The sequence below is a fragment of the Antrostomus carolinensis genome, unplaced genomic scaffold (genome assembly GCF_000700745.2).
Source record: "Antrostomus carolinensis isolate BGI_N321 unplaced genomic scaffold, ASM70074v2 scaffold16020, whole genome shotgun sequence".
NCBI lineage: Eukaryota > Metazoa > Chordata > Aves > Caprimulgiformes > Caprimulgidae > Antrostomus > Antrostomus carolinensis.
In genome coordinates this window covers 59,321-70,783 of record NW_010289233.1, presented here as the reverse complement: position 1 = coordinate 70,783, position 11,463 = coordinate 59,321, and the positions used below count along the sequence as shown (strand labels likewise).

General features: G+C 48.1%; 1 protein-coding gene across 1 annotated transcript; it reads right to left on the bottom strand.

The window, feature by feature from the left end:
* Positions 1-3,565: 3,565 nt before the first annotated feature.
* Positions 3,566-9,754, bottom strand: LOC104526242 (keratin, type II cytoskeletal 5). Its single transcript, XM_010169646.2, has 9 exons — positions 9,161-9,754; positions 8,338-8,552; positions 6,649-6,709; positions 6,049-6,144; positions 5,594-5,758; positions 5,070-5,195; positions 4,382-4,602; positions 3,967-4,001; positions 3,566-3,843 (listed from the first exon to the last, which is right to left on the bottom strand). The coding sequence occupies exons 1-9, from the start codon at positions 9,743-9,745 to the stop codon at positions 3,566-3,568; spliced, it is 1,782 nt and encodes a 593-aa protein (XP_010167948.1). The 5' UTR covers positions 9,746-9,754.
* Positions 9,755-11,463: the final 1,709 nt, after the last annotated feature.

The window sequence follows — 11,463 nt, the reverse complement described above, 5'->3', positions numbered from 1 at the left end:
AGGATTATTCATGTGTCCTGAAAAGTGTATCCAGTCACAGTGCACCAATTTTATGGGACCTCATGTTTATTTACCATGCAGTGCTATATTGCACGAGCCCAGAGGTCCCCGCTGCTGTCCTGCAGCACTTGGCATCACGTGCAGCCAACTCTGATCTCCAACCACTCTGGGCCGCAGGATGTTGCTGCCCTGTTTTAAATAGCAACGCTCAGCTGGAATATGCCTCGCAGATGGTAGCTGGGATTATTGTTCTGCTGCTGGTTTTGCTGTGTCCTCTGTGACCTTCCCCGCAGCCATTTTGTGTCTTATTTCATTTGCAGGCTGCGTAAACTCTTTGCAAATTAAAATAATTCTCTTTGATGAAAATTCTGCTTTTGAGTCAAAAAAAGCTGCAAAGTTCCATTTGGGAAATGTTAAGGGAAGATGTTTCAGCATTCCAGAGACAGGATCGTTCCCATAGGAAACACTGAAATGAAATGTTGGTTTTTAAAAAACATTTCACCTCATGTTTAAGTTGCCAGCTGAAATCACTTGTCAAGTTTGACTTGGATATGTGAGTTTTCCAGGTCTCTGCAAATCAGAAGGTGGTAACTAGAAGATGACTCTTTGCATCTGCTGTCTGCTTTCTCAGAGATGAGGTGGTAGGGTGAGCTCTTGAAGCACTTCCTGTGGAAACAGAAAAGAGACTGATACCTACTCAGTGATTTTTTTGCCTTGGTATCATTCTCAGACCACAGGAGAAGGACCTGATGTCAGCCTGTGGCACCAGACTGATGGAGACTGTAGCGATGCCCAGGTGCTGTGGGGATGGGCTTGGCAATGTGCCTCACAACCAAGTAAGTTTTATGGAGGGTTCAGCATTGGTGGTGACCCATGTGTTCGCAGATGATGCCACAGCAATGTGCTGTGTGCACTTCTGTAAAACAAAACAAAACAAAACCCCTTTATTTTTAGACAATTTCCATAATTTTTTAAAAAACAACCCAACAAAAAATAGTTTGGCAACAACATCCCAGTTGGGACATCCTGCCTGTTACAAATGTCTCTGCTTTGCAAGCTTCACTTGATTTCCTTGGAACAGTCTAAGAAACATGGTGAGATGCTTCAAAACTGATGCAAACTGTTAAATGGATGAAGCCAAACCCATTCACCCTTCACAAAACCTCCTGTGGTGCAAACGGGCCGTCCCAACTTTTTAAAGCCATCGTTTCCTTGCCCCTTCCCATGGGCTGGAGGGAAGACTCATCCGTAATGAGCCCCACCCCAGCCCCACGGTCGGATGTCAGGACATGAGCCCTTGCAGAGCATCACAATACCTTTCTCTTGCTCTGAGTCCCCACCTGCTGGAGACACTACGCTGGATTGTCTGGTGCTTGCACACGATGGGTGTCCAGGATCCTTTTGACTCAAGAGCTTGTAAGTGTTTCCCTGTGGTGAGCACTTTGGCGTGCTGTTGCACGGGGTGCTTTTGCCTTGCAGACGTAGAATCATAGAATCATAAAGGTTGGAAAAGACCTCTAAGATCATCAAGTCCAACCATCAACACAACACCACGATGCCCACTAAACCATGTCCACGTGGCTGATTCTCCCATCTCCTCTCACTCCCTGGGGTCCTGCCTGGATGAAACCCCAGCTGGAGTTTGCAGAGGATGAGGAATGGGTTGGTGGATACCAACCAGCCTCCTTTTGGGACCAGCATACCCAGTGGGCTGCGGGTCCTTCTTTAACTGCTTTCCTCCTGCTCTACCCCTTTCCTCGCCCTTGGTTCATGCTCCAACTCCTGCCTTTGAGGCTGCGTTCCCACCTCGCACCGTGCTTCCCAGTCCCTGCTGCCAGGATTTGTGCCTGGCCCTACAGCCTTGCAGGGAGCAGGAGCCAGGGGCTGCCTACAGAGCCACGGGAGGGAGCCCAGGAACAGCACGGGAGCCTGGCTGAAACCCTCCGTCCAGGTAGGTCTTCAAAACCTCCCTGGGGGGCTGGATAGGAATCACTGAGTCATAGAAAGTCTTGGATTGGAAGGGACATTTAAAGGTCATCTAGTCCTACCCTCCTGCAGTAAGCAAGGACATCTTCAACTAGATCAGATTGCTCAGAGCCCTGTCCAACCTGACCTTGAATGTTTCTATTCAAGGAACTGGGAGGCCAGGTGCTGCGAGCACCTTAGAAGACCTCAGGTTCATTCAAAGTGAAGCTGAGGCCCCAAAACACTCCTTCCAGAGGAACAACCAGGATGTTTAATGAGATATATGTGTGTGCTAGAGAAACCTGGATGTGTAGACACTGCACACACAGATATTGGGCACTTTGTCCTGTGTCACCCCTCTTTACTAGTGCTGCCCTCCCTCCAACTGCTCTTTCTAGACAGGATGATGTTTGGCTGTTCCGTTCCCCGCCCCGATTGATGCTGTTCTTGCTCCGTCCTTGCCGTGGTGTTGATGCCAGAGCTGGGCTCCTCTGCCGTAGGATTTCCTCCTGTTTGCTCTGTTAACTATGGCCAGGCTGCACTAGGTGTGAACTCCTAAATCCCAGCTAAACCTTTGGGAATCAACTTCCTTTTCCCACTCCCCTGCCCTCTCTCCCTCCTGCAGTGATGGGCAGAAAGGGCAGCTTTGCAGTTAACCACCACTGTGGGATTCATCCAGCTTTTAGCTCAGCCCTGAGGCAGCTTTTCCTCCCCGTTCCTCAGTTCTCCATCCACCCATCCCACCCTTCTTTCCCCATTTCCCAGCCTGTCTCAGAGCCACAGCAAAGCCTCAGTCCTAAAATTGAGGTTTTATTCCTCAAGGTGATCTTCCTTTCTCATTAATTACCTACAGAGAGTCCCCACCACACACATCTGTACTTAGGTCAGTGGAGAAGAAAAGCCAAAATGCAGCAGATTTTAAAAATGACACATGCTCTTTATTGGACCATACAGTATGGTAGGCCTGGAAGTGAAGAGGCTGTAGCCATGAGGACAAGGAGTTAGAAATCAGTGTGGCAATTCATATACACAGAAAGCAATAACCTTTCCCACAGGTGCCTGAGAAAACAGAAGGGGCTGGAAAAATCTTTAGTTGCAGATAAAACATTTGGAGGTTGTAACACATGGCAGAGGCTTTTCGAGCATCTTGGAGCTATTTTCATTGCTGAGGACCCAGTGCTGTGGTTTCACAAGGCTGTCATCCTTGTTTTAAGATGAATGAAATGAATGCGCGTGGCCGAGCGCGGCTGTCCCCGTTCAGCAAAGTGCTTCCACTTTGCTTTAGATGTGTGACTCCAGGAGGAGAGCAAGGGAAGTACAAGGACTGTGCTGAAAGAAGGTCACCATCGAGGTCCACAATGGCTCTCCAAAGCTCTGGCAGTGACCTGTTACAACCTATGCTTTAGCCAAAGGTGCTCCAGATTCTTGCGATGGGGTCCTGGTCTCCCTCCACTGCCCCAGAGGTGGAGGGTGAAGGACGGAAGAAGGAGAGGGTCTAGCACAGCTATTTACACCATTGATTTCATAGGGCAGCACTTGCTTTCGGAAGGCAGGAAACACGTTGTCGTCGTCTGTGTGGGGGGGCCCGTGCTCACCATCCTTATCTGATGGTCTTTTTGCTAGTGGTGGTCTTGGAAACAATCCTCACGCTGCCTCCCGTGCTGGAGCTGATACCTCGGCTGCTCCCAGAGCTGAAGGTGCTTCCTCCTCCATAGCTGAACCCTCCGCTTCCGCCTCCGAAGCCACCACCACCGCTGCTGCTCATGCTGTAGCCACCGCCGCCTCCCATGCCGAGACCTCCGCCCATGCCAAGACCTCCACCCATGCCCAGGGAGCTGCCTCCGCCGTAGCCCACCCCACTCGAGCTGCTGACCACGGCTGCAGAGAAACACAGCACACACCCATTGAGGGTCCTGCTGGCTGCCCAAGGTAGGGGGACCTGCACCACCACACCAGTGGCAGTGGGGCAGCGAGCAGGGGTGGAAGGGGGGAAATACTTACAGACGCTCACAGCTCCAACTCCCTCTCCGGCAAGCCTGTTGGGAAAGGGGAAAGTAAGCAATAATGCCAAAACACTGACAAAATACAACATTAGCCACTGGGACCATCTAATTAGACCTTCGTGGCCTTTAGAAGGGACTGTCCTCCTGTGGGGTATGACTGCATCACAGGTGAAAGGTGATTTGCTCATTTTTCTTAGTGCATCAGGTTCCAAGAGCTGGAGAAACTCATCTTTTCCTGGAAAGCTCACAATTTAAAGTATCCTTTGCTCTGCCCTTGTTTCCCATCTTGGTGCTCTTTTACATCTTTACCAACTTGGTGCTCCAGCCCGTTGAGGTGAACTGTCTCTTTGAGCCAAGGAGATGCACCCTGCTCTGAAGAGCAGCATGCAATAGGTCCGAGCGCTTGCCCTCACCTGCTCTCCTCTCCTTCCAGCAGCTTCCTGTAGGTCGCAATCTCGATGTCCAGGGCCAGTTTGACGTTCATCAGTTCCTGGTACTCACGGAGCTGTCGGGCCAGGTCAGCCTTAGCCTTCTGCAGAGCATCCTCCAGCTCAGCCAGTTTGGCTTTAGCATCCTTGAGGGCCAGCTCCCCACGCTCCTCTGCCTCAGCGATGGCTGCTTGGAGGTTGGCACACTAAAAACAAGGGAAACAAATAGTTTAACTTGGGCTACCCCAAACTGCTCTCCTGAGTATTGCTATGTAGATTCTGGCTCCCAACATGAGAACTCCCGATGGGCCATTGGGAAGGTGCCATAGGGTGGGTAACTGGGGAGATGCAGCCATAATCCTGTCCCCCAAGAAAAGGGGAGACATCTACATCTCTTTGCTTTGCTACACACCTTTGCTGGGGTGGCTTAATAACTCACAATGTGCTTCCCCAGCAAGGAAGCGGAAGTCACAGCACGTCCTTGCACTGAGGGACCTTCTCTGTTGGGCAGAGACAGAGGTGGCCATGCCCTCTTCAATGCAGGGGAGGAACCCTGACCTTCCAGCCCTGCTCTAATGCCAGGAGCTGGCTCTTTCCACTGTGCCTGGCCACCATCACCTCCTGCCTGCCCTCCATCATGCAGCAGCTGCTCTGCAGGAGCATTGCCTCCTACCTGTTTCTTCACACTCTCAATCTCATTCCGCAGCCTCTGGACCACCCTGTTGATCTCTGAAATTTCTATCTTGGTGTTACGCAGGTCATCACCATGCCGCCCAGCAGACACCTGGAGTTCTTCATACTGGTATGCAGAAAAGAGGAGAGCATTAGTTAGGCACCATGGGACTCAGGGAAGGGTGAGGAGAATTCAGGGCACAAAGTGCAGGTCTGGATGGAGAATAACATTCCTCTGAGAAGGCTGCCTGTGGAATAATAGCATTTGTCTTTAGTTATCAATATATGCTAAGGCAGCAGCATCTTGTGCCTTGGTTCCACCACAAGGACTATAAGGCTGATCAAGAGTAGTGGTCCACAAGCAAACACTGGGGATCTGGATGCAAGAGCCTATTGCAATACACATAGAAAATAAATTAACCTGTGGTGTAACGTTGTGATCCTTCCTCTGTTAGTCCTGCCTCCCACCAGCTAGTGCAATGTCACGTGAATCCCAGAAATCAGTCTGTCATTCTGGTGACCCACCTTGTTTTGGTACCAAGCCTCAGCCTCAGCCCGGCTCCGGTTGGCAATGTCCTCGTACTGCGCTTTGACCTCTGCAATGATGCTGTTGAGGTCCAAGTTACGGTTGTTGTCCATGGAAAGGACCACAGAGGTGTCAGATACTTGCTGCTGAATCTGGGTCAATTCCTGCAGAAGACGCAAAAAATTAAAGTAATGGTCTGGTATTTGGGATGGAAACCATGCAGACAAGAGGTGGCTTGGGAGCCCTCTCCACCGAGCCATGTTCTTGCATTTCCCCCTGCCCAATCTCCCCCTTTTCTGTCTTATGCCCGTGTTATAAATTTCAAAACCACAGTGACCACCTTCTCTTTTGCTGCTGTACAGCACCGAGTGTGGTGGCTGGAGCTCCAGGACATGGAGAGCTGTACAACAGGGAGCTGTGGATGATGCTATTGTGGGGAGAGCTGACTGCTTACCGCTTCATAGAGAGCTCTCAGGAAGTTAATTTCATCTGCCAGTGTGTCTGCTTTGGCCTGCAGTTCCACCTTGTTCATATAAGCGCCATCCACATCCTAAAGAAAAGAAAACCAAAGACTTCTGATGAAACCACAAGCCAAAGGGGCTTCAGGACACCAGTGAGACCATCTTTCTACTTCCAGGTCTGTTATTCTTTAGGCTTGTTTTTATATTGCTGTGATCAAAGTGGGGTTTTTTTGTTTTTGTTTTTTTTAATGTAATGTTGGACATAACAGAACCACATTCTTGGGTAGAAAGCAAAGCTCTAACTCACAGGGATGTGACCCAAGACAGAGCTGAACTGAGCCACAAGAGGCCAGGTGGTTTGCAACTGCAACGGAAGGAGCTATCTTCAGAAAACAGGGCAGCTTCATCGGCATGGAGGTGATTCCCATTCATGGCCTCAGGAGGACCCAGCCCATAATTACTCCTAGATGTGCCAATACCATAGCCTGACCCAACCGTGAGGTTGGAGGACTGCAGCTCCCATCAGCTTTGCTTGAACTCTGTGCATGCTGAATTAATTTCATTGTCCTTCCTATAAATCCCAGTTCACTCACCTTCTTGAGGACCACGAACTCATTCTCTGCACCAGTGCGCCGGTTGATCTCATCTTCATATCTGTTAGAATAAAAGAGTGAGAAGGTTTTAGTGGAAATGAAGAGCAAAGCCATGGTGTGAGTAGTCTGAGCTAAAATTAGTAGATTTCAATCACTGCCCTTAAAGTCAAGCTCATACAAAAATGTGTGCAGGATTGGAGCTCATTTCAGTAGGAAGGAGAAGCTTCCTTGGTGGAAGCTCCAAAGCAAGTACCATCCTTGGTGACCTTTGCTCAAAGCAAAGTTATGCAAATGGCTTTCAACAAAGCTGCATTGCAATGCCTACAAATATATAATAATGTAAGGATTTGATCGTTGATATTATAAGAATGTTAATGACTGTGAATAACCCACTGCAGCGTTTAATTAGAAAAAAGAAAAAAAATCTGTGATTCTTGAGCCGTGGTTGCGCAAGAGCAGATCATTATGCCTCAGATATGTTTCTGTGGAACTTTTTATGGCTCTGAGCAACATCCTCTCATCAGATAATCAGGGCAGGGCTTAGCTAGAAAGTAAGCAAAACATGTAGGCTGTTGAGACAAAGACCTGGATTTTAAAGGCAGGTTCGTGCCAGTCCTCTAACTAATATTGGCAGAGATATCCCTGCAGATGGATCTCTGAGAGGATATGGGAAGAAGTGGAAAATAGCCAGTGGACTGGGAACCAACTCTAGACTTGAAATAAAATGTGTTCTCTTTCCTAGGCAGTAGCTCCAAAATCCAGACAATATCATTTGTCATTTTTGGCCCGATCAGTATTTCTAAAAGCCTACAATCCCTATCAAGACCTGAAATGCACCCAAGTACAGCATATCAGAAGCTATGTCAGTCCATCCTGTCAGCTCTAAGTGCCGTCTCCCCATCCACCCCCCTCCAAAAAAAATATCTGTCTCATCACATGCTTAACTATCACATATAAACATATTTCAGGCCTCCAGGGTGTTTTTCTCAAATTTGCACTTGGCCAGATCTGGTTGAATAAGGGAGAGATTGTTGTCGCCAGACTATAGCCAACTAAAAATGAACAGCCTCACCTAAAAAAACCACCTAAATGTCCTTTGTAGTCAGCAGACACAGACTGGCATGTCCTTAAAATGATTCATCCCTCCTCTGCTGGACACCTTATCTCAGAATGGGATTAATTGCCTCCCCAGGGAAATTGTTTTCTTTGACAACGGTCAGAGAAAAGAGCATCTTTCATGTGATCAGAGCCGAGCGAGGCCAAGCACACGCAGATCGCCCGGGGCCCTCTGGAAAGGCTGGGATTTCCTTTGCAAAAAAATAAATGGGGGGTTTTTGGAGCTGGCAGTTTGTTTGTGTTTCATTCCCTTTTTACATGCCCATTGTATTAATGAGTTTTTATCCATTTTTCTGTCTCCAGGTGTATTAGTTTGGGATCAGATCGTGACCGCCGTTACACCGGAGCAGCTTCCCACGGGTGCATGAATTCTGTGCTAAATGCTGATCCTGCACGTATGAAATCTGCCATAACTCGAGGTAATTCTGAGATCAAGTTTTGCTTTTATATGTTCATTTCACAAACTGGAAGAGGAACCCAATGCAAATACAAGGTGTGCACCAGCAAGCGTCAACCACCTGCCCTGATTTTCCCGTCTGTTAATCATCTATGCTACAGAGCACGGTTTCTTACTTGTTCTTAAAGTCTTCCACCATGTCCTGCATGTTCCTCAGTTCAGAGTCCAACCTCCCCCTCTCTCCCATTAGACTGTCTAGCTGCCGTCTGAGGTTGTTGATGTAGGCTTCAAAAAGGGGCTCAAGGGACTTCCTGGTGACTGTGTGACCTTGCTCTTGGAGAAGGCTCCACTTGGTCTCCAGCACTTTGTTCTGCTGTTCCAAAAAGCGTACCTGGGGAGTCACAAAAACAGGCACATGCTGAAACCCATGTGAACAGTGCACAAAAAAATGACTTCCAGGAAAAGGAGGGATCATTCAACATAAAAAGAAAAGGTCAAGAGGCACTGGGGCATTCAGGGGGAAATTATTAGGATCTTCCTAATTTTGGGCACCAGCTTCTTGAAAGTATCAAAAGCAGCTAAGATGTTTAGCGAGATTCATCAAGAGCTATTAAGCAGGCCAAACATATATTTGCTATTTGAGGTATTTCTCCCCCAGCCGGATGCTCAGCCCACCTTACTGGTTTAAGTTGGTGTTATCCCATTGAGTTGTGTTGGGGCTTTGCCATTTTACAACCAGTAGAAGATCCATCCAGCCCATGGGATGATTTTTTACAGGGAAGATGGGGATTTACTTTTTCAATAAAATAAGGTGCTGAAAAATTCATCCTTGCAAAAGGGAGATATCAGACAGTTCTTAGTTTTCAGCCAAAGCCATGCTGGTTTTCGGCTGGGATTCGTTCAGGCAAGCCCCTAAATCCAAAGGAAGTTTCTTCCTGTTGTTCTTTCCCGAGGCAAGTGATAATATACACAGGTTGGTGTTTAAAACCAAACTCTCACCTTGTCGATGAAGGAGGCAAATTTGTTGTTGAGGGTCTTGATCTGCTCCCGCTCCTGTGTTCGCACCTTCTGGATTTCTGGGTCGATATCCAACTTGAGGGGTGCCAGGAGGCTCTGATTGACGGTCACTTCCTGGATGCCCCCAGGTGGGCAAACAGGGAACCCAGGGCCACCTCGACCACCAAATCCAGGACCTCCCAGCCCAAATCCACTGCCCAACCCATAGCTGCCACCACCACCAGCTCCTCCTAAGCCAAAACCAGCACCTGCTCCGCCACCATAGCCAAGACCAAAGCCAGCTCCTCCACCAAAGCCGTATCCACCACCAGCTCCACTCCGTAGACCTCCACCGACTGAGCTGTAGGAAATTCTTTTGCTTCCACCCAGGTTATAGAGACTTCTGCTGCCGAAGCCACCACCAGCTCCGAAGCCTCCTCCACCTCCGGCTCTTCCTCCTCCAACTCTGGAGACAGAGACGGAGCTAAAACTACTTCTGGTACCACTGCCACCTCCTACAATAGCAGAACCTGAGCTAAAGCCCCTCATGCCCCCTCCAGTAGATGATCTGAAAGACATCCGGCTCATGGTGGCTTGTTCAATTGGAAATACAAAGAGAAGGAGAGGGGGGAAATAAAAAAAAAAAAAAAAGGCTAGTGAATAAAAGCTGCGCGGCAGGAAAAGAGCAGAGGGCAACAGAGACAGAAACCCCTGTGATGGGAGAGCTTTGGAGCCTCCTCTTTTATCTGCTTGGAAAACTTGGCACGGGAATTCAGAACTTGACGTGCCTTGCAGCAACTTGCCTTGTCAAACACACCTAGGCTACAGCGAGGCGCTGAAAAATGCATTGTTTGCAGGCAAGAAAGTAACGGAGCAAGGGAGCTCCCCCCCTTCTACCAAAGCCTACTGCTCTGAGTCATTAAATTAGAATTGAATGGGACAACGCTGAGCTCTGAGCTCAGGAGCAGGATGCAACACGATTATTCCAAGACCCTGGGAGCCGGTTTTCCTTAGGCGAGCCAAGAGTTTGCTCGTTTGAGTAAGGTTCCTCACGCCAAAGCTTTTGCAAAGTGAAATTTAGAGTTTAACCCATCACACAGCAAACAGGGCAGTGTAAATAAGGGCTTTTCTGAGGCTGCCAGCTCTGGGACTGGACGTGTGTGTCCTGTTACTGACTTGGGAAACTGAGGGTGAAGGTGGTTTTATTCATCGGTGGAGGTCTTTTGATTTCTTTCAGAAAAGGGATCTAAGTGGTCATGGGCTTGCAGAGAATAGCTGAGTGGAAGTTGTACCTTGGTAGTATTTTCTGGGATCTTACCAAAAAAATTGTTTTCCCTCATTGCTGCGGAAACTGAGAAATTAGGTAGCATGGCTTTCAAAGGCAGCAGGTAAATCCCTTTTCCAAAATAACTTTAAATTACATTAAATAGTACTATGAGACTTATAAAATAGTTATTAAAAAGATGCTTGAAATGATTGCTCTTCTTTTGAATCTCCTTGTCAGGCTTACAGTTCAAAAGCTTCCTGTGAAGTGGTATTTTTATCACTTTTTTTCCGCCTCCCCCTGTATTTAACCAGCAGTTTCCACGTCATTGCTGGCTCCAAGATGTTCTGTGAAGGGGAATTCACTTGCTTTTCTTCCAGCCCTCTCCCACCCCCTCCTTCACTCTGCTGAGATCATTCATCCCCCGAGGAAGATTTTTCTAAAATAGTTTTTACCCCTTGATCTTGGGCTCTCAAGTGAACCCTCTCCCAGGAGCTTCAATCCTTCAGTGAGTTTGGGTTGTTCTTTAGGATGGTGTAAAGGCAGGAGAGCTGGGGACCTCTTCTCTTGTGTCCATGAAGAGCTGGACACAGGTTACTAGAGAAGATCTTCCTTTCCTCCCACCCAAAATACTTCTGCAAACCAGACTCTGCCCAGTTGCATCCTTGTTCCACAAGGGCTTCCCGCCTCATCCAGGTTTTATGTCAGGTAAAATAATAGGGCAAAGCAGAGAGATTAAACCCTGAGCGGGTAAATCACAAAGGTTCTCAAAATCAGCTACGTGAGCAACTAAGTACAGGAGCTTAATCCAAAATGAGCGGCTTAAGGGTATCTGCTGCGTCTCAGAGCTTGTTTCTGTTGATGCGTTTCCAACCGCTGTTTTCTCTGTCTGGGAACTTGAAAGAACCTGAGCAGAAGGGTTGGGGTTGTTTTTTTTTTTTTTTTTAATTGTTTTGTTGGGTTTTTTTTCTCATTGCAATCAGAAAAAGCCAGCGCTCACAACTATCATCTCCTGGAAGTGCTCCTGTCACTAGTTATTGCC